General features: G+C 40.7%; 1 protein-coding gene across 2 annotated transcripts; it reads left to right on the top strand.

The window, feature by feature from the left end:
* The first annotated feature begins 1,671 nt into the window (after positions 1-1,671).
* abcb4 (ATP-binding cassette, sub-family B (MDR/TAP), member 4) lies at positions 1,672-27,241 on the top strand. Of its 2 annotated transcripts, none has more exons than XM_039805142.1 (28): positions 1,672-1,846; positions 1,968-2,079; positions 2,240-2,309; positions 2,883-3,045; positions 3,132-3,180; positions 3,480-3,671; positions 4,946-5,117; positions 5,274-5,398; positions 5,889-6,060; positions 6,251-6,364; positions 7,486-7,596; positions 7,692-7,817; positions 8,022-8,225; positions 8,312-8,482; positions 9,579-9,740; positions 9,855-10,040; positions 10,924-11,070; positions 11,190-11,294; positions 11,866-11,943; positions 12,220-12,303; positions 12,441-12,644; positions 12,760-12,860; positions 13,861-14,001; positions 20,068-20,224; positions 20,332-20,529; positions 21,522-21,728; positions 24,588-24,734; positions 26,035-26,241. In XM_039805142.1, exons 2-28 carry the CDS (start codon positions 2,015-2,017, stop codon positions 26,239-26,241), a joined length of 3,858 nt encoding a protein of 1,285 aa, XP_039661076.1. In that variant the 5' UTR covers positions 1,672-1,846; positions 1,968-2,014. The 2 variants fall into 2 exon arrangements, with proteins under 2 accessions (XP_039661076.1, XP_039661075.1); XM_039805141.1 differs by having other exon boundaries at positions 1,673-1,813; positions 26,035-27,241.
* Positions 27,242-27,429: the final 188 nt, after the last annotated feature.

Genomic DNA, 27,429 nt, shown 5'->3' with positions numbered 1-27,429 from the left:
TACGGTACAACACGATAAGTGCTGTTCTTCAAACAAACCGATAAACCTTTCAGCTTTCTGGTTCTTAATTTGCCTCAAGCAATGGAGCTCTTGCACAAATTAGGGCCCTTGTCAAACCTGTAGCCAGGGATTTAAATGGTGGAGAAACATAAAAGTGCTGATAACTCCTCTGTATTAAAAAAAGACATGAGTAGGGGGGGCGCCAAGGAAAAAAGGTTGGGAACCACTGGCGTAGAGGCTGATAGGGTTTGTAACGTGAATGGTGGAGAAAGCTAACAGTTAGCCGGTTAGCTCAAACAGTCGACAGACAACTGAACAGAGAGTCTACATAGGCCTATTTTATTCTACAACATAGAACAATGCCAGGTCTCCATGGCGCTATATTTAGCCTACTTACATTAGTGGTAGTAGGCCTGCATAGCATAACCTGCACCAAATCGTTAGTAGGGGTGCATGATATATAGGCCTACTCAATATAATTATCGCAATATCACTTTGCGCAATATTATATCGAAAGGGGTTGCAATATTTGAAATATTTTGTTGTGGAGCGCTGCGTCCCGTCTGTTGGCTGTGTGGCTTAGTTGTGTTTGAATTAGAGCCCGCTTAAAACGCTATAATGATTATCATTTCATTGGCCAGTTACCTAGTGGTCAGTGCACAGGGCCACTACGTGACAAACCCTATGGAGCATACCGTAGGCTACATGACGTGTGCATATTTCGACAGAGTGACAGTGTAAGTGAAGAAATTGATAATTAAATGGAACGAATCAGAAAAGCGAAAGAAAAGTTGTGTCCTGTTCCTCTTTATATATTTTATACGGTAGGCTACAACCATTAAAACATGTCCTGTTCTGTAGACATGGTCATTAGCCTATTTATTCATGTTGTAGGCTACCAGTCCAATGACCATCAGTTGTAGGGCCTAATAAACATTGTGTTGTAAGAAAACTTGTTTTATTTGTTATGAATCTATTTTGATGTGTTTTCTCATAACTGTAATTTTACATATGTTTAGGTATCTCATTATTCATAATCGATATCGCAATATCACATTTTGTCAATATCGTACAACCCTACATGAAGTCTCTCTTGATGTGTGTCGGTCCGAGGAGAGAATTGTTGCAGGCATTAGTTGCCTGTTCACTGTCGGAGCATTTTCAGTGCTCTGCTTTTTAACATGCAAACAAACTTACAGTAGGCATATCGATAGCCTAAATAGAAATGAATAGGCTGCATAAAACCCCTAAAATACGATAGTGGGTAGGCAACTATGTAGCCTACCTAAATGACAGCAATATTTCGACATTTTAGGAAATATTGTTTGCTTTCTTGTCAACCGTTACCGTTAGATGAGAAGATAGGCGTAGCTGGTTTGGCTCTGCCCAAAGGTAGGCCCTAAAACAAACATTCCAGCACCGCTAAACCTCATTTAGCCTACACGTTAGTCTATAACTTGTTTGTTTAATCAGTAGCCTACAAAAAAGAAAATTTAAAAAACAAAAAGTTGCAATTTTACGGGGTTTGTGGTTATGAGCTGGACTATTTATTAGCCGATCACCTTTCTTCAAGAAAGCGATCTTAAATGTATTTCCCCAAATTATGGAAGCTTGCATTCCTTTGGTTAGGAAAGGTGAAACATACAGGGAAGCGGACTTCTGTACCCTGCAGCAGCTCTCGCCTGTTGTTTAATTTATGAAGCGGAAAAAGGAGGGGAGAGGAGGAGGAGAGGCGCACGTGTGCTGATTTCCACCTTTGTCAAAACTAGACCGGAGGACTAATAGCCTACTGATACGGGTCGGAGAAGAACCGGTGGGTCAGCGCCTGTTTTAGTCTATTTCTATTGTAGGCTATTCTACTTTATATGTTACCTCTACTTTTGTTGTGTTTTTAATAAATGTGTAAACTAATACAGTTGAGCGAATCCTAAAGCTGCTCTTGGTGGTTGTTTGTTTTTATATCACAGGATCCAAATTGTTTCGATTGAGACGTGAAATCTGACAGGACCCAGACATGGATGTGAAGGACGAAACGGAAATGTTGGGCACAGCCAAACTCGAACAAAATGGAGATTTAAAGTAGGCCTAGGCAACTCTCTTTTTCTAACCAAGATTTCAAGAGCAATGGTTTTCAAACGGCACCAATTTATATACTGTAACAGGTGTCTCAGTTATTCTTTAGAAAACAATTGTATGCAATTAGACTATATTCATGCATCATTCTTTTTATATTCTCCAGTGAAAGCAAAAAGAATGGAAAGAAGAAAGAAAAAGAACCAAAGTTGCCTGTGGTTGGTCCCATTGATGTGGTAAGCTGCATCACACTGTGATCTCTTTCTGTCAGAACCAGTTGTAATGCAATGTAATTATTCTTTTAAAGTAGTTAATTTAGCTTTATTCTTCACTATCTACTGTCAATTTTTTTTCTACTGTTTTTATATTGCTATAAAATGCAATTGAAATGTGTGTGTGTGTGTGTGTGTGTGTTCGAAATAACAGAAAATACGATAAAGGCTGTGTGTAGTAGGCTATGATCTTTTAAGCATAAAAGGTGTGTGTGTGTGTGTGTGTGTGTGTGTGTGTGTGTGTGTGTGTGTGTGTGTGTGTGTGTGTGTGTGTGTTTGTGTTGAGGTTTGTGTGAGTGTGTGAAGTAAGAGGAGGAGGCCGGTAGAGAGGACGGGGGTGCGACACATCCTCCTGTTGTTTCGGTTTGACTCCAACTGTCCCCTGCTGAGAGAATATAATGGAGTTTAAAGTCGCTCCCCGTTCTGATTGCATAATTCAATTTTTTTACACCCTGAAAATTATCATGGCATCTAAGATACTGATTTCTGCTGTTCTGTCTTTGGTCTTTCCAAACTCTCTCCTTTATGTGAGTGTAGTTTAGGTTTGCAGATGGCTTGGACATTGTGTATATCCTGGCTGGGACAATCTGTGCCATTATCCACGGTATAGTGCTTCCTCTTATGTGTATTGTGTTTGGGGACATGACAGACAGCTTTATAGAGGACTCCATGATGGGCCAAATCAACATCACCCACCCCAGTGAGTTTTCAGTAACAGACATGGGCACACATAATTCACTGAAATAAATATGGTGTAACAATATCTTTGTTACCTTGTGTCTTCAGATGTCACCCACATACCGAGTAACAGCACCCTACAGGAGGACATGACAACGTAAGACTTTATATGATCAGCATAAACAGAGAAAGCTTTATTGTCGGGTGAAATGGTCTCCAAAATGTTGAATTTAATGTTGATATTTGTGTTTTTTACTTTCATAAGTGCAGGAAGGTCAGGGAACTTGCAGTGGTTTTTCTAGACATAAAATTACATCAATTATGAATTTTTTGTCACTTTAATCATCCATTGCCAACTTCCACTTTATCGGACTAATTCGATAATTACCAGTTTTCTAAAGAAAGTCTAAGCAGAAGTTTTTAAGTCATGTGTCACAATTCTTCTCTTTCCTCAAGGTTTGCCATTTACTACTCCATCATGGGTTTTGTCGTGGTGGTGGCAGCCTATGGGCAGGTGGCTTTATGGAGCCTTTCAGCCGGGCGGCAGGGCACACGCATCCGCAAGTTGTTTTTTCACAGCATCATGAAGCAGGACATCGGATGGTTCGATGTCACTGAAATAGCAGAGCTCAACACACGTCTCACAGAGTGGGTAACATATTTAACTTGCTTGTTTTGTTGAAGCAACAGTTGAACAGAAAGATATTCAATTCACTATCATAGAAGACTAGAATAACAGCAAAACAGCAAATGCCATTCCAATATATCTACTGCTATAATTATGAGTCATATCTGTAAGCCTCTCTCTCTCTCTCTCTCTCTCTCTCTCTCTCTCTCTCTCTCTCTCTCTCTCTCTCTCTCTCTCTCTCTCTCTTTTTTTTCCTTTTATTTTTCTCTCTGTTCTCAAATTCAAATTCAAAGGGGCTTTATTAGCATGAAAGTTTCAATAACAATGTTGCCAAAGCAGCAACATACAATTTGTCCAAATATTCAGACAGAACACAATAAACAGATTTTTTTAACCATTAACAGTATTAGAATTGATTTATATTAATTATATAAATCAATTAAATAGCAAATATAAAAACAAAAGGGGCAATATGAAACAAAAACAAAACAATGAAATTCTAATAAAATACACAGAAAGACATTAAGACATTAACATTAGTTATACACTCTCTCTTTCTCTCTCCCTTTCCCCTACCCGTCGCTTCAGAGGCAGAGGCAGGTTCTGTCCGAGGTTTCTGCCTGTTAAAAGGAAGTTTTTCTTCGCCGCTTTCGCGCCAAATGCTTGCTCTTGTGGGAATTGTTGGGTTTCTGTACATTATAGAATGTGGTCTAGACCTACTCTACTTGTAAATTGTCCCGAGAGGACTTCTGTTATGATGTGGCACTATCAATAAAATTGAATTGAAAACATTTTTATTTTTTTACAATTAAACGATGATGATAATTTTCTTTTTTAAGATAATTTTTTTGGGCTTTTCCACCTTTAATGGATAGGACAGCTAGGTGAGAGAGAGGGGGAAGACATACAGGAAATCATCACAGGTCGGATTCGAACCCTGGACCTCTGCGTCGAGGCATAAACCTGTATGTTTATGTGCGCTTGCTCTATCCACCACGACCCGGCCACGATAATGATAATTTTCTGTTGATCGACTAACCAATTTATTATTTCAACTCTTCTGTAAAATGGCTTTCTGACATCAAAAAGAAAAACATTTTTGCTTTCAGGATTTCTTTCATTATCGTATAATAAAACATTTAATCTAAAGTTAAAACATCAAAGTCAGGATTAATAAAGTTTCACAGTTTTCACATGACAACAGCAAAATGGTTTTCCTTTCATTCATAATACATAAATGTTGCAGTACTCTGAAGATCATTGGTGGACGTATTTATATTATATGCATTGGCAGTGATGTCTATAAGATCCAAGAGGGTATTGGCGACAAGGCGGGGAAACTTATCCAGGCCTTCACCAGCTTCGTCACCGCCTTCACCATCGGCTTCGTCAAAGGCTGGAAACTCACTCTCGTCATCCTGGCTGTGAGCCCTGCGCTGGGCATTTCAGCCGGACTTTTCTCTAAGGTAAGCTTCTCTCTGTTGTCTTTGTGTTGCTCATTCAAAATGCACGTTCTCTTTGTCCATCTTTTAAGCCTTTCTCTTGCTCTCCATTTGTTGATCATAAGGACACATCCCCCCTGCTGGTATTCTTAATAACATTTTTGTTTTTCTCCTGATTAGGTGCTGGCGTCTTTCACTTCTAAAGAGCAGGCTGCATATGCCAAAGCTGGAGCTGTGGCAGAAGAAGTGCTCTCTAATATCAGGACAGTGTTTGCCTTCAGTGGGCAGGACAGAGAAATCAAGAGGTATGTACAGTATGTTATACATATATATGTGTGTGTGTGTGTGTGTGTGTGTGTGTGTGTGTGTGTGTGTGTGTGTGTGTGTGTGTGTGTGTGTGTGTGTGTGAGGTAGTCCACCGCTGATTCTCAACTTATTAACAAGTCAGTGGATATAATCACATCAATTCTCTCAATAGTGTGAAAAATATTCAATGTTTGAGTTAAAGTAATTCACAGATCTGTGGTTATAATATTAAAACTTTATTTGTATAGCACATTTCTTACAAAAAGGTGGAATACAATGTGCTTCACAAAAGATGAAAACAACAATCAAAATGTCCGTGCAGGGCAGATCATTCTTGGTTTATAAACTGATCAAAGTGCAAGAAAAAGCCATATAATTAAATTTGTGTTTTTTTTGTAAATTTGTGTCATTGCAATCTAATTTATATTTAACTTTTCTTTCCATTGAATTAGTATTTATGCTTGTGTATTTGTGTGTGTTGCACCATAGATATAATAGGAACTTGGAGGATGCAAAGAGCATGGGAATAAAGAAGGCAGCATCTGCTAACTTTTCCATGGGCTTCACCTTCCTGATGATTTACCTCTCCTATGCTCTGGCCTTTTGGTACGGAAGTACACTCATTCTGAGTAAGGAGTACACCATTGGAACTTTACTCACTGTGAGTAGACCCATCATGACGGAATTTCTAACAATTCCCCTTTAAGGGAGACTGAAAAAAAAAGGTTGCTGTAACTAACACTGGTGCGTGTGTGTGTGTGTGTGTGTGTGTGTGTGTGTGTGTGTGTGGTGTGTGTGTGCGTGCGTGTGTGCGTGCGTGTGCGTGCGTGTGTGTCTCTGTCTCTCTTAAGGTGTTCTTCGTTGTGCTTATTGGAGTGTTCATTTTGGGACAAACCTCTCCAAACTTGCAGACCTTTTCCAGCGCCCAGGGAGCTGCATATAAAGTGTACAACATTATTGATCATGTAAGAAATGCAACATTGATTGAATGATCTTTTTGCTGCTGGACAGTTGTCAGTTTGTATTACTGAACATGAACCACTGTACTCTGGCACTGTGGGAAGCCGCTTTGATGCAGCCGACAACTTGCAGTCAGACATGTTGGATTTCGCTCTAATTGGAGCACCTGCTGTCAGGTCATCTGGTTGATATTGCATAGCTGTGGCTCTCCACTTCTTGAACTTAACCGTGAATGTACTGTGAGGTTAAATAAGGTGTCAGTTTTACAAATATTACACCCTTATCACACATGTACAGTGGCTTCCTTGTCATGGCATGTCTTTGACTATACATCAGTGGATTTAAAATGGTCAATATAGCTTCAGAAACATGCAGCATAACTTACTGAACCACTTACTAGGGTAACTTCCGACAATGTCTCATCTCTAGCTATTCTGCTAGAATAGTGCCTGTGTGACACCATCTGTGTGTAAATGAATACAAATACCGGTAAGAAGTTAGCACACAGCCTCAAGCTAAACTGAAAAAGTATGGACTCTTCTCTCAGGGCTTTTAGTTATACCATCCATAAAGCTCTATCTCCCATTTGACTTAAGATCTGTGGATACCTTGGTTTTAGTTTTAACTATTTGAATCCCTATTATTTGAATTACTAATATAGAGTCTCTCGATTTTATATATTTTCTCATGAAGCACTTTGCGACGTCTGATATACAAAGGTGCTTTATAGATACACTTTCTACTGTCTAGTCTGAAATACAGAAGGGTGAGGCCTCCAAGAGGTACATAAAACAAGTCTCCGCTCAACCTTTGAGGGACAATATGTGTGTGTGTGTGTGTGTGTGTGTGTGTGTGTGTGTGTGTGTGTGTGTGTGTGTGTGTGTGTGTGTGTGTGTGTGTGTGTGTGTGTGTGTCCGTGTCCGTGTCCGCACAGAGAGAAGCAGTGATAACAAAGAGAGCTTTTTAAATATGCTCCCCCTAACATGGAGGGCTAACAGCCTTCCTCCCATTGTCTGTTTGAGGTTGTGAAAAGAATCAGGTTCTTATCTAAATGTGGCCAAACTACAAACGAGAACAGAGCTGAGTTTTCAGAAGTAAAATATTGTTATAACTCTTGACTCAACAGACACCGATCATCGACAGCTATTCAGAGGCTGGCTTCAAGCCTGATTTCATCACAGGAGACATAGAGTTCAAGAATATCCACTTCAGCTACCCCTCCAGGCCAGACGTCAAAGTACGTTCCCCATAGACTCTGTTTACTGAACTCTAAAACGTACATTATATTACTATTAACCTGTATCTCATAACTGACATTGCTTTTATTTGTAGATATTAAATAACCTGTCTCTGAGCGTGAAAAGTGGACAAACCATTGCCTTGGTAGGTAGCAGTGGCTGTGGTAAAAGCACCACAATCCAGCTGCTGCAGAGGTTCTACGATCCTCAGGAAGGATCTGTGAGTAATGTCAAAACCAGTTAATTAAAAGGATTGATTCAGTAGTCGTCATTATATCCACTTTGCTGTAGTTAAGGAATTAAAAGAGTACTCCACTGATTTATTCATAACATTTTGTTATTTAATAAGAGCAGTTTTACTGCAAATCATGTATACGCTGTGTCATTGCGGTAAGTGCTGTGTCTGTTTACTCTGGCATTTTAGGTAACTGTTGATGGTCACGACATCCGTACTCTTAACGTCCGCTACCTGAGAGAGATGATCGGAGTGGTGAGTCAGGAGCCCGTCCTCTTTGCCACCACCATCACTGAGAACATTAGATATGGCCGACCTGACGTGACGCAGTGGGACATCGAACAAGCTGCCAAGGAGGCTAACGCTTACGACTTCATCATGAACCTTCCTGATGTATGACTGTATTTATGACTCCCTGTCATCTGTGCTTGTCAAGAACTCCACAACTTGCTAATACTGAGACTCTTGTCGTTGAGCAGAAGTTTGAGACGATGGTCGGAGACCGAGGGACTCAAATGAGTGGAGGACAGAAGCAGAGAATTGCGATTGCTCGAGCTTTAGTCCGCAACCCCAAATTCCTTTTGTTGGACGAAGCCACATCTGCTCTTGATGCTGAGAGCGAGACTATTGTGCAAGCTGCACTCGACAAGGTACAAACACACACAGACAAATGCTCTGCCTCATTCAGAACACAGCATTAGGGCTTATTGCACTTTGACACTGACACAGACATTTTTGAAAAAAAGCAGTTAAAATACTTAATATAAATTAGATTACTTTTACGTTTACTACTTTCTTTGGCGACACCAATGGTGTGGCCCTCCAGATGGCAATGTTGGTCCGTCCGTATCGGTAAGTCCATGACTTTAAGACTGACTGAAATATCCATCCATTGCCATGAAATGTTGTACACTTGTCCTCTAGAGCTACCAGCAGGTTGACATCTTTGGATTTTAGTGAATTGTCTCTTGATCATGGCTGTATTAAGGAAAACTTCCACGCGTTCCAAGATGGCACCTCATTCATTCGTTTCAAAGCTTTCACGGGCTACCTCACACCAAAAGACTTCCTTTGGTTTAGCCAGCTGATTTACTGTTTGCTCCGCACACATGAATTGGATTAAATAATGTCATCACACAGCTCCTCTAGACGCAAAATCTATTGGACCTAATGGACCAAATCATGATAATAGAAAACATAATTTTTGGGCCGGTGTGCATCAAATGATGCTGCAAAATAACCTTACTGCCCAGAGCTGTTCCTGTAGGCTTCGTCTACAAAAATATTGGATATGGATATCCATGGTATACCATATAGTCTATTGGCAGAACTAATGGCATGTTAATCAGCTTCATTATGGGAAACATCAGCATGTTGTTATTGTGAGCATGATAGCATACTGATGTTAGCATTAGCACAAAGCACCACTGTGCCTAAGTACAGCCTCAAAGAGCTGAAGGCTGGAGGCTAGATGGCACCCCATTCATTCGTATCAAAGCTTTCACGGGCATCCTCACGCCGAAAGACTTCCTCTGGTTTAGCCAGCTGATTTACTGTTCACTCCGCACACACATGAATGGGATTAAATAATGTCATCACACAGCTCCCCTAGACTCTTAGTCTTAACACTTAAAATGTGTCTACTGCAAACATGTTGTATGTTCATAAACTGTATGTACAATTGTATCTCCTTCTTGTAAATATAAGCAAAGACACAAAAACACGGACACATATCATTGTGTGCAGGTCCGACTGGGTCGTACCACCATAATTGTTGCCCACCGCCTCTCAACCATCAGAAATGCTGACGTCATCGCTGGCTTTCAGAATGGTGATGTTGTAGAGTTGGGGACTCACAGCCAACTGATGAAGGAACAGGGAGTCTACCATACACTGGTCACCATGCAGGTAATACATAAACACATAAACACGTTGATACACCATTTGGTTTGGCTGGAGCTCAGTTACTTTGTCATTTCAGAATGGCCAGTCTTTGATATTGTTTGTGTCTTCCTGCCACAGACCTTTCAGAAAGCCAATGACTGGGAGGAGGCAAAGTGGGAGCTTTCTGCGGATGAGAAGAGCCCTTTAGTCAAGTCCCACTCTCAGTCTCCTCTGCACAGGAGGAAGTCCAGAAGAGGTTCCTCCTTTGCTGCCTCAGAGGGAGAGAAAGAGGTGCAAAAGCTCCAGGATCACGTGACAGAAGAAGTGAGCTGTGGTGCAACATCTCTGGGGTTTGAGTGGCTGGGGCAACATTGTCAACATGTTCTATGCAAGCTAAACAAAATTATATACTCTCATAGTCCAACCCCACCATTACCTTAAGTCCATATACCGTTAGTCAAGTTAGACTTTTTTTTTGGTCCTTAAGAGGTTTTGGTGATAAATGCATGGGTGAGGTAATTAGACCTGTGTCCTCTCTCTCCTCTGCTCAAGCTAACTCTTTTAGATCCAGGTTCGTCCCATTACGACGAATCAAGACTGTCTCTTCCCTATTTAATAAGTCCTTGCTCTCGAACCCCTAGCTACAAAAAAATCCTGTCAAATCAAAACCAATTATCATATGTGTGCTGAGGGAGAATGGATGGCTCTCTGGTTACAAACTCAACCTTTACCACTAAACTCTGTAGCCAAGGATATCTCATAGTCACAGTTTTCATTCAGGAAAGATTATTAACATTGGACAAAATATATCAAGGAAATGGGACTACCTCAATTCCAAGATGACAATGCAGCCTCTCATTTTTAGTACAATCTGTTAACTCTGATAGTGATACAGATGGAACAGGCTTCGTGCTATTCCATCCTTAGCAAATCTCATATTTTCTGCCTTACCCCTGGCTCTAAACTACATAAACGATAACCCTATTGTAAAGAAAATTGTCCAAAAAAGAAAATATTTTTGATGACTTTGTACTTGCTCCTCTTACCTAGCCACTCTTTTCCTTCATCTTTCCCCACATTCCAGCAGTTACATACTAAATTCAGTTTTTTCGAGTTTTTTTTTCCCTTTCTGAATCTCTTCCTGAAGAAAAACAGGAGAGGTAGAGGGAAAGGAGATGTGACTCAACTGTTTTTCCTCTTTCTGTAGGAAGAAAATGTTCCCTCCGTGCCGTTCCATAAATTGATGCGTCTCAACCTTCCCGAGTGGCCGTACATTTTTGTGGGGACCATCTGTGCTATCATAAACGGAGCAATGCAGCCACTGTTCGCTATCATCTTCTCCAAGATCATCACTGTATGTTACTCTTAGTATCTGTGTACCACAAAAGTTTTTTTAATGCTTTCCTGTTGATTGCAACATTTGTCAGATGTTGCCAAAAATTACACATTAGCTGTTTTTTCTTCTCCTCTCAGGTGTTTGCACATCCAGATCAAGCAGTTATCAGGCAAAGAGCCACATTCTTTTCTCTGATGTTTGTTGTTATTGGAGCTGTAACCTTTGTTGCCATGTTCCTACAGGTATGCATGTAACACAGCACACACACACACACACACACACACACACACACACACACACACACACACACACACACACACACACACACACACACACACACATTGACATTTTGGTAATACACTTGTTTTCTTGCTGAGAGTTTGATGAAAAGATGATAAGATACCACTCAAAGGAAAGAACATAGCCAGAATGGCCGTTTCCTCCGTATCCAGTTGTTGTGCTAAGCTACGGTAACTGTCTTCTGGCTGTTTATGTATATTTACTGGACAGACATGAGGGTTATATCAATCTTCTCATCTCACTCTTGGCTAGAAAGCTAATAAGCCAATTTCCCAAAATGCTTCTTTAATCATATATGCCTCAACCCAAAGATTACTTTAGTTTTACTTACTCACATTATAACTATAACTAAGAATGGTTAGAAATGTGGAAACGTTGATACCTTTCACACAGACTTACAGTGTGATATTAGGAAAGTGCTGTTGCAGTATAAACACACGTGCAGGTGATGTGACAGAAGTTCATGTCAGTGTTCAGGTGTGCTCATGTCTTCTGTCTGTAAACTTTCAACAGGGCTTCTGTTTTGGTAAATCTGGAGAGATTCTGACCCTCAAACTAAGACTGGGGGCCTTTAAGGCCATGATGAGACAGGTGAGTGTAACCAGCTCTATATGAGAGCAGGTTCTAGTATTTGTAATAACTAATTAGTTCTAAGTCGCAGTATTATCTAGACTGAGGTTTTCCAGAAATCCAATTCTTAATAAATAACTTTTCCAAACTTTTATTTTGTTGATTACTAAGTAATGTTTAATGTTACAGTAAAGTGAGGTTTTCAGGAGGTCTGTTGTATATTAAGTCTTTTAATTCTAAGTGAATGTATTCTATTTTCATGGCCAATTGAAAATGGTAATCCCTGTTAACTTGTAGGACCTCAGCTGGTTTGACAGTCCCAAAAACAGTGTTGGAGCACTCACTACGAGACTGGCCACAGACGCAGCCCAAGTACAAGGGGTTAGTCTCAACAACACACCTACACACACCTACACACACCTACACACACCTACACACACACACACACACACACACACACACAAGCACACACACAACTTTTGTTATCTGCTTTGTTCCCATCTTTTACGTCTGCTCAGGCTACAGGAGTACGTATGGCGACACTGGCCCAGAACATAGCTAACATGGGCACCAGTCTGATCATTTCTTTTGTGTACGGCTGGGAGCTGACCCTGCTCATTCTGGCTGTGGTGCCCTTAATGGCACTGGCTGGAGCTGTGGAGATGAAGGCGCTCACTGGATATGCTGTTAAGGACAAGAAGGAGCTGGAGAAGTCTGGAAAGGTAGAGATTCAGTGTGGATTTACCAGAGTAACATGCAAATTCCTTTTTTTTTTTTACTCTTAAGAACAAGCATCATTTGTGGGCTTTAGCATATTTGTATGGTTTGTTTCTACAGATTGCTACAGAGGCCATCGAGAATATCCGTACTGTTGTCTCTCTTAACAGAGAACCCAAGTTTGAGGCTTTGTATCAGGAAAACCTCAAAATACCATTCAAGTACGAAAAATAACATTAATTAAACCACAGATCCATCATCTCCATGGGATATATGAATCAAAATACACTCACCTAAAGGATTATTAGGAACACCTGTTAAATTTCACATTAATGAAATTATCTAATCAACCAATCACATGGCAACTGCTTCAATGCATTTAAGGGTGTGGTCCTGGTTTAGACAATCTCCTGAACTCCAAACTGAATGTCAGAATGGGAAAGAAAGGTGATCTAAGGAACTTTGAGCGTGGCATGGTTGTTGGTGCCAGATGGGCTGGTCTGAGTATTTCACTATCTGCTCAGTTACTGGGATTTTCACGCACAACCATTTCTAGGGTTGACAAAGAATGGTCTGAAAAAGGAAAAACATCCAGTATGCTGCAGTCCTGGGGGGCGAAAATGCCTTGTTGATGCTAGAGGTCAGAGGAGAATGGGCCGAGTGATTCAAGCCGATAGAAGATCAACTTTGACTCAAATAACCACTCGTTACAACCAAGGTATGCAGCAAAGCATTTGTGAAGCCACAACACGCACAACCTTGATGCAGATGGGCTACACCAGCAGAAGACCCCACCGGGTACCACTCATAAAATAGGAAAATGAGGCTACAATTTGCACGAGCTCACCGGAATTGGACAGTTGAAGACTGGAAAAATGTTGCCTGGTCTGATGAGTCTCGATTTCTGTTGAGACATTCAGATGGTAGAGTCAGAATTTGGCGTAAACAAAATGAGAACGTGGATCCGTCGTGCCTTGTTACCACTGGGCAGGCTGGTGGTGGTGGAGGTGTAATGATGGGGGGGATCCCTTTCACCTTCAGAACTGTCTTCATTCTTTGTGTCATTAATTCAACAAGGTGCTGGAAGCATAGGGTCAAACACAGTATTAGTATGGTGTTCCTAATAATCCTTTAGTTGAGTGTATATGTATTTTAAAATCAATTTTGATTAATTTGAGGAGTGCTCTCTTTGATGTCATCTTTCTCTTCCTGTCTGTACAGGAACTCACAGAAAAATGCCCATGTGCATGGCATTACCTTCTCCTTAACCCAGTCCATGCTCTACTTCGCTTACGCAGGCTGTTTCCGCTTTGGAGCTTGGCTCATTCAGGAAGGAAGGATGGATATTGAGGGAGTATTCCTGTAAGTGTCCCCATGACTTTTTCTTTTAATGAGGAGATTAAGTTTTAGTTTATGTTAGAGAAGATGACCAGTTTGCATGCACTGGTACTAGAGCTTAGATCGGCCCAAAAAAATCAAGCCCGACCCAGCCCGAGCCCGAGCATGTTGTGTCCGAGCCCGACACGACACATTAACTGTAATTATGAGCCCGAGCCCGATTTAAACCGACACTTTTTTAACACGTGGTCCGTTATAACTGACGTTCTCAACTACAATTCCGAGTTGTTTGAACTGCAGAAATCTGTTTAGAATAATGCAACAAGGACGAAGCATGTAAACTGCGCTGTTTGTTTATTCAGCACAGCAGGCCCGGTGTGATGCGTGCGAGTAGAGGGGAGACTCCGCGCATGACACGTGTTGCATTTTGTAACTGCAGCCTAACTTTTGTACACGTGTTACTTTTATATAGCCTATATATATTTTATAATATTTCTGATTATGGCATAGCTTTCTCCCCACCCAATTAGGCTTTAAAAAAAATAAAAAATAATCGCTTGATCAAGGGTCTGGCCCGGGCCCGGCCCGAGGATAGTGGCGGAAAATAACGGCTCGGGCCGAGAATCTAAACTTTATAACTGGTACCTACCAGCAGGTAAAATCAGACAAAAGCATTGCTCTTGGGAGGAGAAGCTGTTTATATGGCTTATAATTATTACCCTGGCCTGAAGTATCCGAGGTGACGCTGTAAATGGGTTGGTTTCAAACCCAGAGGATATGGTCCCACAAGTCACCTGTACCTTTGGTCATCCAACAGACACACACACGTGTTTTAGGCTGCAAACGTAACATAACGTGTGATATTGTTGAGGAGGAGCCATCCACCTTCATTTATATTTTGCCTGTTACACAAAGAGGATGTCCAAAGGTCATTGCACCATGGGCTTCTGAAGGAACATAAAACTATAAAACACAGAAATATTAACTCCTCATCACCAAGAAGCATTTTATGTTACACACGCATGCATTGTAAACCCTCAGATTTGTATTACTTTCCAAAGGTTTTCAGACACCCAGTGTTTCAGGCTGAATGTTAGGAAATGTATTTACAGTGATGCACAAGACATCTAGAACTGCATTTAGTGTTATTGTGCTATAATAAAAAAAAAAATTTGGGATAAATAACTATTTCACTCAATATCAGAATGATGTAGCTTATAAAAATAAAGCAACAAGCAGATACAGAATACATTGTATTGTATGAAATGTTATCAGTGTCAAAACAACACTAGTCTACAGCCATGCTAATTTTAGTGTGAGGCTTCACACTAGGGATGCACCGAATCCAGATTTTTGGGGTTTGGCCAAATACCGAATCCACTGGTTAAGATTCTGCCGAATCCGAAACCAAATACCGAATCCTGCTCCCATTCTCGGTCCATTAACACAGTAAACACATTAATGAAGTAAACAACGTCCACAGTCTCTAAAATAGTTAAATGTAACAACTTAATGTTGAATTCACACGCTCTTTTCACATCGTAGGAAAACACATCTCTATCGCCAGATGAGTGACAATTTTGTTTGGCAAATTATCTCTATCGCTAACCATTGTATGATGAAGGCATGTTGGGTGGGTGAAATTAGAAAGCTAACGCTAGCTAATGAGCAGCAGCCGGCCGTTCGGTCACTCCGGTCCCACTGTAGGGAGAATCATTTGTTGTGTGTTGTTTTGGGTCCTTGCCGCTGCGGGACAGGTCGGCATTGCGGGTTTGGCATGTGGCTCGGCTTGGGTTGCCTTCTTTTGGCTGGGGGCGCTGCCGGGCAGCGCCTTTTCTGCCCGCGAGTTCCATTTTCACTTTCTCACAGCCAGGGCTTAATTTGAGCCTGAACACGCCGGAACATGTTCCGGCACCTCCGACGTTGGATCCGGGAACCTTTTTTATTGGATCCGGCACCTCCTGTCTCACCAGGAAAAATGTATCGCCTAAATGAAAAAAATAAACTACTGTTTGTGTAGTGTTCAATGTTGTTATCTGTTTTGTTAGTCCCCATTGAAGTTTTAAAAAAATCTTGTGTTTTCATTTGGGTGAGGCTATTTGCACCCCTGGTACAATTAGCAGTGTATGCTATTTGTACCCTGGTGCAATTAGAAATGAATGCTATTCATACCCTGCCGGTGCACACAGCAATGTGTTCTATTAATACCCCGTCTGGTACAAATATCAATGTATGCTATTTGCACCCCTGTGCATTTACAGTACCTTGGCATATAGTTACACACAGTTATCCATACTACTCATGTATTACACCTTTTTGGAATATTATGGCCCTGACATTCTTACCCTAACCATAACCAATCGCACTCCTCTTGCCTAAACCTAACCAACCCAACCAGAGCAGGCATATTCATGAGTCTTCCCCTACCACCCTGCAAAAAACTGACTTGCGCAATTACATGCAAAATTATCCAATCCAAAATTAAAAAAATAAGATCACCTCACAGTGGAATCAAACTCCAAACTCCCATACCAAAGGTAAGCATACTAACCACTCACCTAGCAGTTCTTACAGAACATTGAATAACTGTTTACCACTTGGTTTCTTCAAGCCTCGGTTGCTAGGTAACGGTACTGTATACAAAAAATAGGTACTAACTAACAAACTAACGGTTGTATGCTTTCACTGAAGACATAAAGCGCAACTGTAGTATCCATTTTCCGCTAGAAATTCAATTGTTATAAACTTTAGAGACAAAACTTTGCCAGTTTTTGCGGTCATGGAAGATGAACGTCCGCCATGATTTCGGTGCACGCGAGCAACGTGTTTTTGTTGTTACGTTACAGGGTGTGAATAGCTCAGCTGTGTGGCCGAGGCTATTCGTACCGGGGGTGCAAATAGACACTCCGTTTTCATTTTCGATGCGTTTTGAGGTGAATTTTCAGGGTAAGACGGAGGGGGGAGACTTCAACAGCGCGGCGCTGCACTTGTGCTGGTTGAGATTGCTGTTATAGCCTCATTTCACTCGGGAAAAATGTCAAAAAGACAACAAAGTTTGCTTAACTTGTTCAAATACGTTGGCCAGTCGGATCCCAAACAAGCAAAAAACGTTTCTGCCGATCAAGAATGTAGAGACCACGGTGGGTTTCTTGGTTAATTTAATAGTCCGATGGATAACTGCTGCCTGTGAAAACTTTTTTACATTTCGCACCGGGGCCTGTTTCACAAAACCAAGATAAGGGATTAAGCTGGGATTTCCCAGTTATCCTGGATGAATTAAGCCTTGATTCGGTTTCACGAAAGCGGAGGCACATAAATCACCATGGAGATTTATTCTGTACAGCTAGCCTGCTCCTGACCAGGCTAACAGTCAGGATTTATTTAATCCTGGAGCCTTTTCTGATCACCCAGCACTGGTTTTACCCTATTGTTATTATCAGCCTGGATTAAAATACAACAGATGCATATTGCTGTTTATTTAAGTACTGTTATTATTTAAAGTTGTGACCATTATTTTTTTATTTATAATTATTCATCTGACAGTCATTGTTACTGTTATATTGCTGTATGAAGACTGCTGTTCAGTTGTTGAGTTTATTACAAAAGGCTGATAACATTTCAAATGTGTTTTAAATGAAGTCTGTTACTAAGGGCAATACATACAATGCTGTACATTTCTATAGTTGACCAATGCACCTTGAATTATTTTAGTTGATTAATTTTTTTTAAATTCTTTAACAATAAGGATCATGTTTGTTCCACTTCCATGTGCATTGTATTTGGCATTTTTAGCACACAATTTATGTTGTCCAGTAAACTGGGAATATAATTTGGGATGATTGTACAATTTAAGAACATATCCTAATTGTACAATCCTCCCAAATTATAGTCTTAGTTCACTGGACCAGTACCTATCTAGTGATGTAGGCTACTGTACATTCATGTAACAGGGAGAGGACACCTCAATGGTTTTTGACCTTATATTTGGGGGGAAATAACAGATGAATATCACTCTGTTCCATTCATGTTTACAGTGTGCATGGAATTTATCACTTAATTATCTTAATAGTTTCTAGATTTTAGAGTCCAATTTCTTCAGTGTCTTTATTTTCTATGTCCATATATACAAGGGAGCAAAGCATATAATATGTAGAGAAGGAAACTCGGCCTCTATAAAAAATAAAAAAATGAAATGCGAGAAAAAGCGTGGCAGATAATAGCGGACCAACTGAATGATAGTCTAAAAATATACATTTATGAAATACTGCTCTTAACTGAAACCATTCAATGAGTCACTGTCATTTGCAAAAACGAACAGTTGTACACTTTGCATTAAAAGCGAGCAGTGGAAGTTAATATGACTTAGGAAACTTATATTTTAGCCCATGAGAGAGAGGGAGGAACAGAGTGAAAGAGATATTTACGCATCATATTCTAGCGTTGTAGAAAATTGATCTTAATTGTAAATTTCCTGAGTAACATTATCTTCTGCTTACTTTTAAGGCAAAGAGTGCAACTGTTAATTTGTGAAAATGATTAGTAGCCTAATCCTTGAATGGAATGATTATGACGGCTTCAATTCAGAGCCGTGGTCAGTTAATGTATATGTTTAGGCTACAATTACGCATTCAGTCGGTCCGTGATCGTCTGCCTCGCTTTCTCTCGCTGTTTCATTACAGCGGCCGTGTTTCTTTTCTTTTTAAACAAATAATGTGTTTCACGTCATCATACTTCCACAAGAAGCTGCTGCTCACTCTGTATAAAGTATGTACAATGCGTATTCTCCATTTTGGCATCAGTAAATCTGTGATCAACCTCGCGGTCTTTTGAGGAAAGCCGTGGATACACATCTATCTGAATTACTTCAGCCTGGCTCAACCTAGTCGCTCCTCCTCAGCCTGGCTTGGCCTTCGTGAAACGCACCAAGCCAGGATGCACAGATTAGACTAGGTCAAGCCTCGCTTTATCAGTTATCCTGGATTTATATATTCTGCTTTTGTGAAACAGGCCCCCAATGCAGTGCGTGTTCTGAAATAAAAATAAACATTGCCCTGATGTACACACATCATTGTTTAGATTTTTTTTAGTCAGAGAAGCTACTAGGCAGTGTCATTTTTTTGTTCCATTACTTCCAACCCCCGTTTTGAGCCGGATCCACCCCTCTGCGCTCCGGGACCTCCCACTTTACAAATTAAGCACTGCTCATAGCCTACTGCATTGAACGGTCCACCTACGTAAACACCTTCCCGTAATCATCGTTACGTCGACCAGCTCAGCGCGCCTAGTGCAAGCGTAGGGTTCAGTGGAGAAAAATTCTAAGGTTCAGCAGAAACCGAACCCGTCAAAAAGCCTAATATTCAGCCGAATCCAAACCTGAATCCTGGATTCGGTGCATCCCTACTTCACACACAGCGGCGCTTAGAGCTAAATGCTAACATCAGCATGCTAACATACTAACATGACAAAGCTAACATGCTAATGTTTTGCAGATATCACAATAAACACCATCTTGGTTTGGTGTGTCAGCATGCTAATATTTGCTAATTTAAAATCCAGCGAGGCTGATGGGAATGCCATTAGTTTTGCAGGTTTTTGGTTATAAAGCAAAGTATTTGACAAAATGAAAGGAAACTAGATCTAATTTCACAGCAATCCATTTAATATTTGTTAGGAATTTTCACTGAAAACCACAAATGTCAATATAAGGGTGGCAGTACAGGAAATGTCAGGAGATCACAAAAGTCAGTAAAATTAATCCTCTGGGCACCATGACATTTTTTAGGGCAATCTATCCAATAGTTGTTGAGATATTTGTTTAAACCAAAGTGGTGGACCTACTGCACGGCCATCATTGCCATCCCGAAAGCCATGTTGCTAAAAACTGCAAAATCTAAGTTGGAACCAATTATGCGTAAATTAAAAGAGGATATAGGTAACATCAGGTGGCTATAATGTAAAAGTATATTGTCTTTTTACATTCAACATTTAATAAAAATTGTCATTGGTCCATGTTAGCTTAGCCTTATCTATGTAATGCCATTTAACACGCAAATGTGAAAGGTAAAAGGTGCATTTGACTTCCTCTCCCAGTGTGATTTCGGCTGTTCTGTACGGTGCAATGGCTCTCGGAGAAGCCAACTCCTTTGCTCCAAACTATGCTAAGGCCAAAATCTCAGCTTCACACCTCATGATGCTGCTGGACAAAGAGCCCGCCATTGACAATCTTTCACAGGAGGGAGAGTCACCGGTATAAAACACAAAGCCCCACACACCAAACACAACACTTATAATACAGCTCTTTACACACAGGTACAATAACATACCAATCTTTTGTGTCATCTCTTAAAACCCCAGGACAAATTTGATGGTAATGTGCACTTTGATAGTGTTAAGTTTAACTACCCTTCACGCCCTGATGTGCCCATCCTCCAAGGGATGAATCTGAAGGTGAAAAAGGGCGAGACTCTGGCCTTGGTGGGGAGCAGCGGCTGTGGAAAGAGCACCACCATCCAGCTGCTGGAGAGATTCTACGATCCCAGAGAGGGGAGAGTGGTGAGAAGACAAATATACACCCACGCTCTGTGTAACTGGCTGATTAACACTTGTGCCTCTTCACCTACTGTCAGCTAGCTAAAGGTTAGGTGGCCAGTGTGTTTATGACTGCTTTACAGCACTGAACTAGAGACTAGATGAGGCTTGCGTGTGTTTTTATCTTTACTGCACCAGCAGGTTCCTTTTAATCTTGATGGGATTCCTGTTATTGCTATTGTCTTCTGATAAAGAAAAGAAGGATATTGATTGCTATCTTAAGGTCACTTTTTTAAAGCCCATCTTCAGCTATTTTTGAAATATTTTCATGTGATGCGCAATACTTTTTAAAACAAACTCCTAGATAATCATGATCAAACTGCCCCTTGGCTCTGTGGAACTTTATTCAGTTTTTCACCATTGTTTAAGTTAGCCGGCCCACAACTTGACTATTTTGGTTCGCGGTCACAGCTCACATTAAAGGGAAAATTGGATGTGGATGTTAAATCAGTACTGATGGTATATGTAGTCTACTGGAGAAATAAGTAAGCAAGTTCTCCTGCTCACGGAGCTGTGGCAGCTGTGCCTTAGGTACCACAATGCATTGCATGCTAGCGGCGACTTCATTTGCAGCTATGGCCGGCTTAGCGGCTGAGCTCCAGAGACACAGAGAACATTGGAAAGAGCAGCAGGCTTTTTTACACCATCCCTCATTCAGATAGATATAGATAAGGTTGAAAATCGCTGAAATTTCCCTTTAACCTCGTTTTCGGTCACAGCAGGCAGCTATTTTCAGCAAATAAGCTCTAAAAAACCCCTGCACACTAACTACGTGCTCAGCACAAAAACGCACACAAACAAAATGACCAACTAGCTGGCAAAACACGAGTATTTAGCAGCTAAAGAGGCAAATATTTTACTCAGGAGTAAGGGGAGACCGAAACTTTCCGTTATTACATGACAACAAGCTCCACAACTCCTTCTACAATAATTACTGCTAACATTTTCTTCTTCAGCTGCTGGACAATATAGATGCAAAACAGCTGAACATCCACTGGTTGAGATCCCAGATCGGCATTGTATCCCAGGAGCCTGTGCTGTTCGACTGCACCTTGGCTGAAAACATCGCCTATGGAGACAACAGCCGCACTGCAACCCTGGAGGAGATAAAGGAAGCTGCTACAGCGGCCAACATTCACAGCTTCATAGAAAGCCTGCCACAGGTATCTGTTGTGATGGTTCTGATGATTTCATTAATGCTCTGTCTCAGTCATATTCAGATTCAGATCAGATTCCAGAATTTTCAAAGTTGGAAACTTTCCATGGCAATTAACGGGAATAAACGGGAATTAATGGGAATAAACTGAATATTTTTAATATTGCTTGACATAATACTGTTAGTCTATAACAGGGAACTTAAATGTAGTTGGAAAAAAGCCCATCTTGCAGCATAATCTTAAAACAACCTGATTTAATGCAACCTCAGTTGAATGTCCTCCCTATATTCGTCAATGACATGCACGCACACAGTAAATGGGGTGTAGTGTAAACATAACCCATTGTTATTAACCTATGTGTGTTAATTGTATAACCCACTTGTTCTTGATAGGCTGGAAACAATAGACAGCGCTGATAGTTAGCTTAGCACGCATATAACCATAACCATAGTAAATCAAAGGCAGCATGCTAGCTACCTTCATATGTTAAGCTAAAGGTCAATGGTTTGGGCTACTACTTAGCCTACTGCAGGGCTAGTGAGGCCACACCCACTGCACAGATCATTTCTAGAATCCAACATTCTACAGCAGATTGAAGCTGATTGAAGACAGATTGAAGACAGTACTGCATTTGAGCCCAAGGACTACATCCCATCCAAATTCCCATAAGTTCCATTAATTCCCATGAAAGTTTCCAAATTGGAATGTTTCCAAAATTCCCCAGCTATGCCAGCCATGGAAAGTTTCTGGAAATTTCCACCCCTTTGCAACCCTATTCCTGTGTCCAAGAAAGAAGACCAGCCTGTCTGAATGACTCACTCACCTCTGTAGTGATAAATAAATAATTAATCCAAAAATCAACTCCCAAATCTCCGTAATTCTCCGCGACCTTTCAACCCAACGTCACGTCCTTTTTGTTTTATATGTTGGTGTCTTTGTAGTCCTTCCAGAAGTTTAGTAATCCAACTGGGAAGACAGTGACTTTTCGGAGACTGTGACGGGTAAATCCAAAGCGATAAATTCATCTGAACGGCTATTTAGTCATTGCTCTGTATGAAAATAATAATAATCCTCCCTCGGTTCCATCGGTTCGGCCAGGATCCAAGATGGCGCTGACTGACGGGTCTTTGGTCCAATCACATGCAGTCTGTCAGTTGAATGTGGCGTTTAGTCAGCCAATAGAATCCCCTAGCAGGAGGGACTTGTATTCAGTGCATCTGTGCGTTCATGGACATCGGAAAAACGTTTTTCCGAGTGAAAACGTCACCATTCACGTAACGTCCTGTGGGAATCGGAGGTGGGAAACTCGGGCTGGATTTTGATAACAGAGTTTCCCAGTTGGTGACGCGTTGTTGACAACTGATGTTTGATGTAGGCGACTTTGTTTCACTGAACATATTTTAATGACAATAAACTGTTTATTGTGGACAAATGCCTCTGCCAAGAAACATACACAGACATAATATGTTTCAAATTATTCATAAATAGGCCCATGTATAAAAAAAAAAACACATTATCCGTGTCCTTTCCCATTGGCTGTCCTGCAGATAACACAAACAAACACCTGGCGATGTGCTGTTTGGATGCTCGCATAAGAAAACAGCAGAAAATCTTTTGTTATTGTGGCCTCCATGTTTTCACACACCTGATGCTCTCGGCTACGGCCAACAGTTGGTGGCAGTCATGCAAAAAGTTCATCACAGGGTTGAGGTTATACAAGCATTATTACACAAGGAGACCAGGCAAACCAAAGATGGGAAGAACTGGCTTAGACCTCAGAGGGTACACCGGAGCACCCTAGGGCTGTGTTTTGAGTCCCCTGCTGTACTCCCTGTACACATACAACTTTGTAGCCACTTTTGACTTCAACACCATCAAGTTTTGCTGACCTGATAACAGACACAACAATGAAAAGGCCTACCTGAAAGAAGTACAGGACCCGACCTGCTGGTGTCAGGACAACAACCTACTTGTGAATGTCAGCAAAAGATGATAGTGGATATTGGGAAGAAGCAGGGAAGGAACTACATCCCCCTTAATATCAATGGGTCCTCAGAAATTCAGAGATCTCTCTTTTCAGAATAAGTGTCCCTGTTTCCTTATTTTACGGGTCCATCATTTCTCAATAATTTCCTTGGAAGTTTCCTAGGATGAAATATGCAATTTGGTGCTAATAATAGATAAACTCACGTAGAGAGTGCATAAATCAGTACATTTCTTTTTTTGGGGGGGTTGTGGGGGCATTTTAGGCCTTTATTTGTGACAGGACAGCTTAGATATGAAAGGGGAGAGAGAGGGGGAATGACATGCAGCAAAGGGCCACAGGTCGGAATCAAACCTGTGGCCGCTGCGTTGAGGACTGAGCCTCTGTATATGGCCGTGCGCTCTACTAGGTGAGCTACCCTGGTGCCAAAATCAGTACATTTCTAATCAATTAATTTCAATAAATTGCTTAAGAGAGTAGTCTAGTGAGTGCACTGCTGAACATGCTAAAATGTGAAATATATGTAAACGTATATGGGAAGTTAAGTTTCCAATAAATAATGGGTGAATATTTTACTTGAGATTAAATGTAGCAGCTCTTTTTCCTCTCAGTCAACAACTGCTTATGAACTCAACTAATTAAATCCAAATTAAAAGTCGGTTTCTCTATTTCCATTGAATTAGTACCAATCACATGGTTCTTTCTAGAAAACTACTGACCTGTAAAATAAAGTGTTACCAGATGATCTCTTCAGTAGAAAGGATTAACAATGAACACTGTTAACGCTAAAATGTGTTGGATTACATCATGCTTCTTTCGTTTGACAGTATAACAATATCATGTGCCCCCCTCTCTCTTTCTCTCTCTGTTTGTATGAGCAGAGGTACGACACTCAGGCAGGTGATAAAGGAGCGCAGCTGTCAGGTGGCCAGAAGCAGCGTATAGCCATAGCCCGGGCAATACTCCGCAACCCTAAATTGTTGCTCCTGGACGAGGCCACCTCTGCACTTGACACTGAGAGTGAGAAGGTGAGTGATGGGGGAGGGAGGGCTAAACTAAGTCACCTGTAACTAAATGATTACTTCCCACAAACGATACTGGCACCAGTAAGACCAATGAGAAGGAAAATGGGAATAAAAAAAAAAACTAAAATTAGTTATTTTGCTGAAATTTTACTTGATTAAAATTGTGTAGAAATATCTATAAAAGCAGAAAATCTAATTTAAAATGTACTAAGCACCAGGGCACGGTGATCCTACACTGCTCAGCCATGCACTGGCACACGGAGGGAAGCCAAACACTGTTCATCTAAACACACAAAGATGACACAGAGCTGCTTTAAAATCTGGCAGTATCCCTTTAAGCACTGCACAGAGTAGTTAGTTAGTTAGTTACAGTGTTAAATTAGATCTTTTTATGTGTTTAAAGAGGATTTTATATACTGTGCTCCAATCTTGATCTAAAAAGAATAGCTTACTCAAGACTTGGGGAAAAAAATCACTTTTTGGGGGATTTGGGGTGTTATTTTGTGTCTCTGGTGCTTCCACACGCATACAAACTTTGAAAAAAAACATCCATGCTGTTTTGAGTGAGATACGGGTTTCTGAATGTGTCCTGCCTTCAGTCTCCGGGTGAGCTGTTAAAAATCTGCACGTCTTTTTACGTCACTAGCCAAAACGAGCTGGCTAACCGCAACCGTTAGCATGCTAGCACTAGCATGCTACCTCATTCTCAATGGCAAAGCACTGCTACAACACACACAAGTTCACCATAATCTAGAAAAGAACTACTTACATGTGCGCCCTTGTTTAGAAGAAGTCTCCCGGCTAATCCTGCCTTGTAACTGACCGAAGTTGGAGAAACAACCTTTCTTTTACGGTCTATGGAAACAGCCAGCTAACATGATCCATACCTAGCTACTGAGCATGTGCAACTACAAACAAAGATAGTACAGAAGAAGAGATGTCTCACTCTGTAGCTGAAACAGAGACCTGAACGCTGGGTGAGAAGAGGATATGCAGCAGTGAGAGAGCTGTGCAGTACAGTAGTAAAAATATGGTGTTTTTTGAAAATTAAACCATGTAAACCTATTCTGGTGCAACCTTAAAATACAATTATGAAACTGAAAATTAGCATAATATGGGAGCTTTCATATGGAGCAAACAGCAATACTTCATTTAGACACATAAAAAGTAGTGGTTATTTAATCAGGATTAATGCAGTATGTACTCACATTTTAATAACAGTGTTGGAGTGTAGTGAGTAGTAGTGAAGTGTACTCAATGCTCACTGGAAATTAAGTAGTTTCACCCATTCTGCTCTTTCCAGGTGGTTCAGGAGGCGTTGGACGAGGCCAGTAAGGGCAGGACGTGTATCATTGTGGCCCACCGTCTGTCCACCATCCAAAACGCAGACCGCATCGCTGTCTTCCAGGGAGGAGTGGTGGTTGAACAGGGGACACATCAACAACTGCTGGCCAAGAAGGGAGTCTACCACATGCTGGTCACCACACAGATGGGCCATGGGAGGGAATAAGGGTGCGGAGAGAGGACATAGGGAGCAGTACTACTGTACACAGATTGCTTTTAATCCTTTTGTTTCCCTGCCCAGCTTCAGTGGAACCGTTGTGGTCTGAATGTGGCTTGGCTTGTTTGGAGATTTGACTCCGGGATCTTTCAGCCTTGTGAAAATCTGCCTTGCAGCTGTACCTCTTTAAGTCACATAGCTTGGTCTTGATCAGACAAGTCACATTTCATTCAAAAAGCCAAGTCTAACTTCTGTACCACTGTTCATTAGGTGTCACTTTTAAGGGCCTTTTTCACAAAAGAGATAGACATTTGGCAGTAGGAGAAGCACAGGTGTAAATAATAAAAAAGAGACTGAATTCCATTTAACTGCTTCAGTTTCAGGCTCCTGGTATTGTGCATGCTGGCTCACTGTCACATACTTGGACACTTGAATGTTATTAGAATTCAACACCTGTCATTTAACTAATATCACAAGTCAAAATGTCAGCTTAAACAAAGGCATATTGTATTCTACCCTCTCACGTTTCTCTTCTTCCTTGTTTCTTTCAAGCTTGTGCCTTGTACACTGGGACTCATTAGCTCTTGCTTTCTGGTGTCATCTTCCGTTACATGCTAAATACTTAGGACGTATGTTAAGTGATTAAAGCTAACAATACACTTATATTATGGATCATAGTGCATCAAGTATACCTCTGAAATTGGGATCATCATCACAAATTAGTTATTTTCTACAGTTTGTGTATTTGAGCGCACTTTTTGATAATTACTTTGATTGTCATGATGCAGCTTATCTTTTTTAAACAGTTTAAGTTAATAATGGAATCGAAGTGCCTAAACAGAAAATATTGTATACACAGGGCTGTGCAGATTTGTATTTTTATTGTCACACGTTGGTTGCAAACACTAGGAATCATATTTGTCCCGTTTCTACAAATGCAAGGAATTACTAATTATTTTGTAGAATATGCTTGTATGTTACTATTAAAAATGTTTGTTCTGTTATTCAACCATCACCTCATTTTAACAGGACAATCCAACAGATGGGAATTTCAACTTTATTTTTCAGAACAACTTTGCTACATTTCCAAAATCACATACATTTAGCAATCACAAAAATGTATTTAAAATATTTAAGCTATTTTTCATATTTAAAAGAAGCACAATCTTATTTATATTTTGCCATTTCCAAAATCTT

Source organism: Perca fluviatilis, chromosome 7, assembly GCF_010015445.1.
Source record: "Perca fluviatilis chromosome 7, GENO_Pfluv_1.0, whole genome shotgun sequence".
NCBI lineage: Eukaryota > Metazoa > Chordata > Actinopteri > Perciformes > Percidae > Perca > Perca fluviatilis.
Note: the sequence above shows the minus strand (reverse complement) of the source record. Positions and strands in the feature narration are given on the sequence as shown.

Bases quoted from the DNA above. Each gene is read 5' to 3' on its own strand.
- abcb4 (XM_039805141.1), top strand. From the start codon at position 2,015: ATGGATGTGAAGGACGAAACGGAAATGTTGGGCACAGCCAAACTCGAA. The intron at 3,181-3,479 runs GTAAGACTTTAT...TCTTTCCTCAAG, and splicing joins CTACAGGAGGACATGACAAC to GTTTGCCATTTACTACTCCA. The intron at 7,597-7,691 runs GTACGTTCCCCA...TTTTATTTGTAG, and splicing joins CCTCCAGGCCAGACGTCAAA to ATATTAAATAACCTGTCTCT.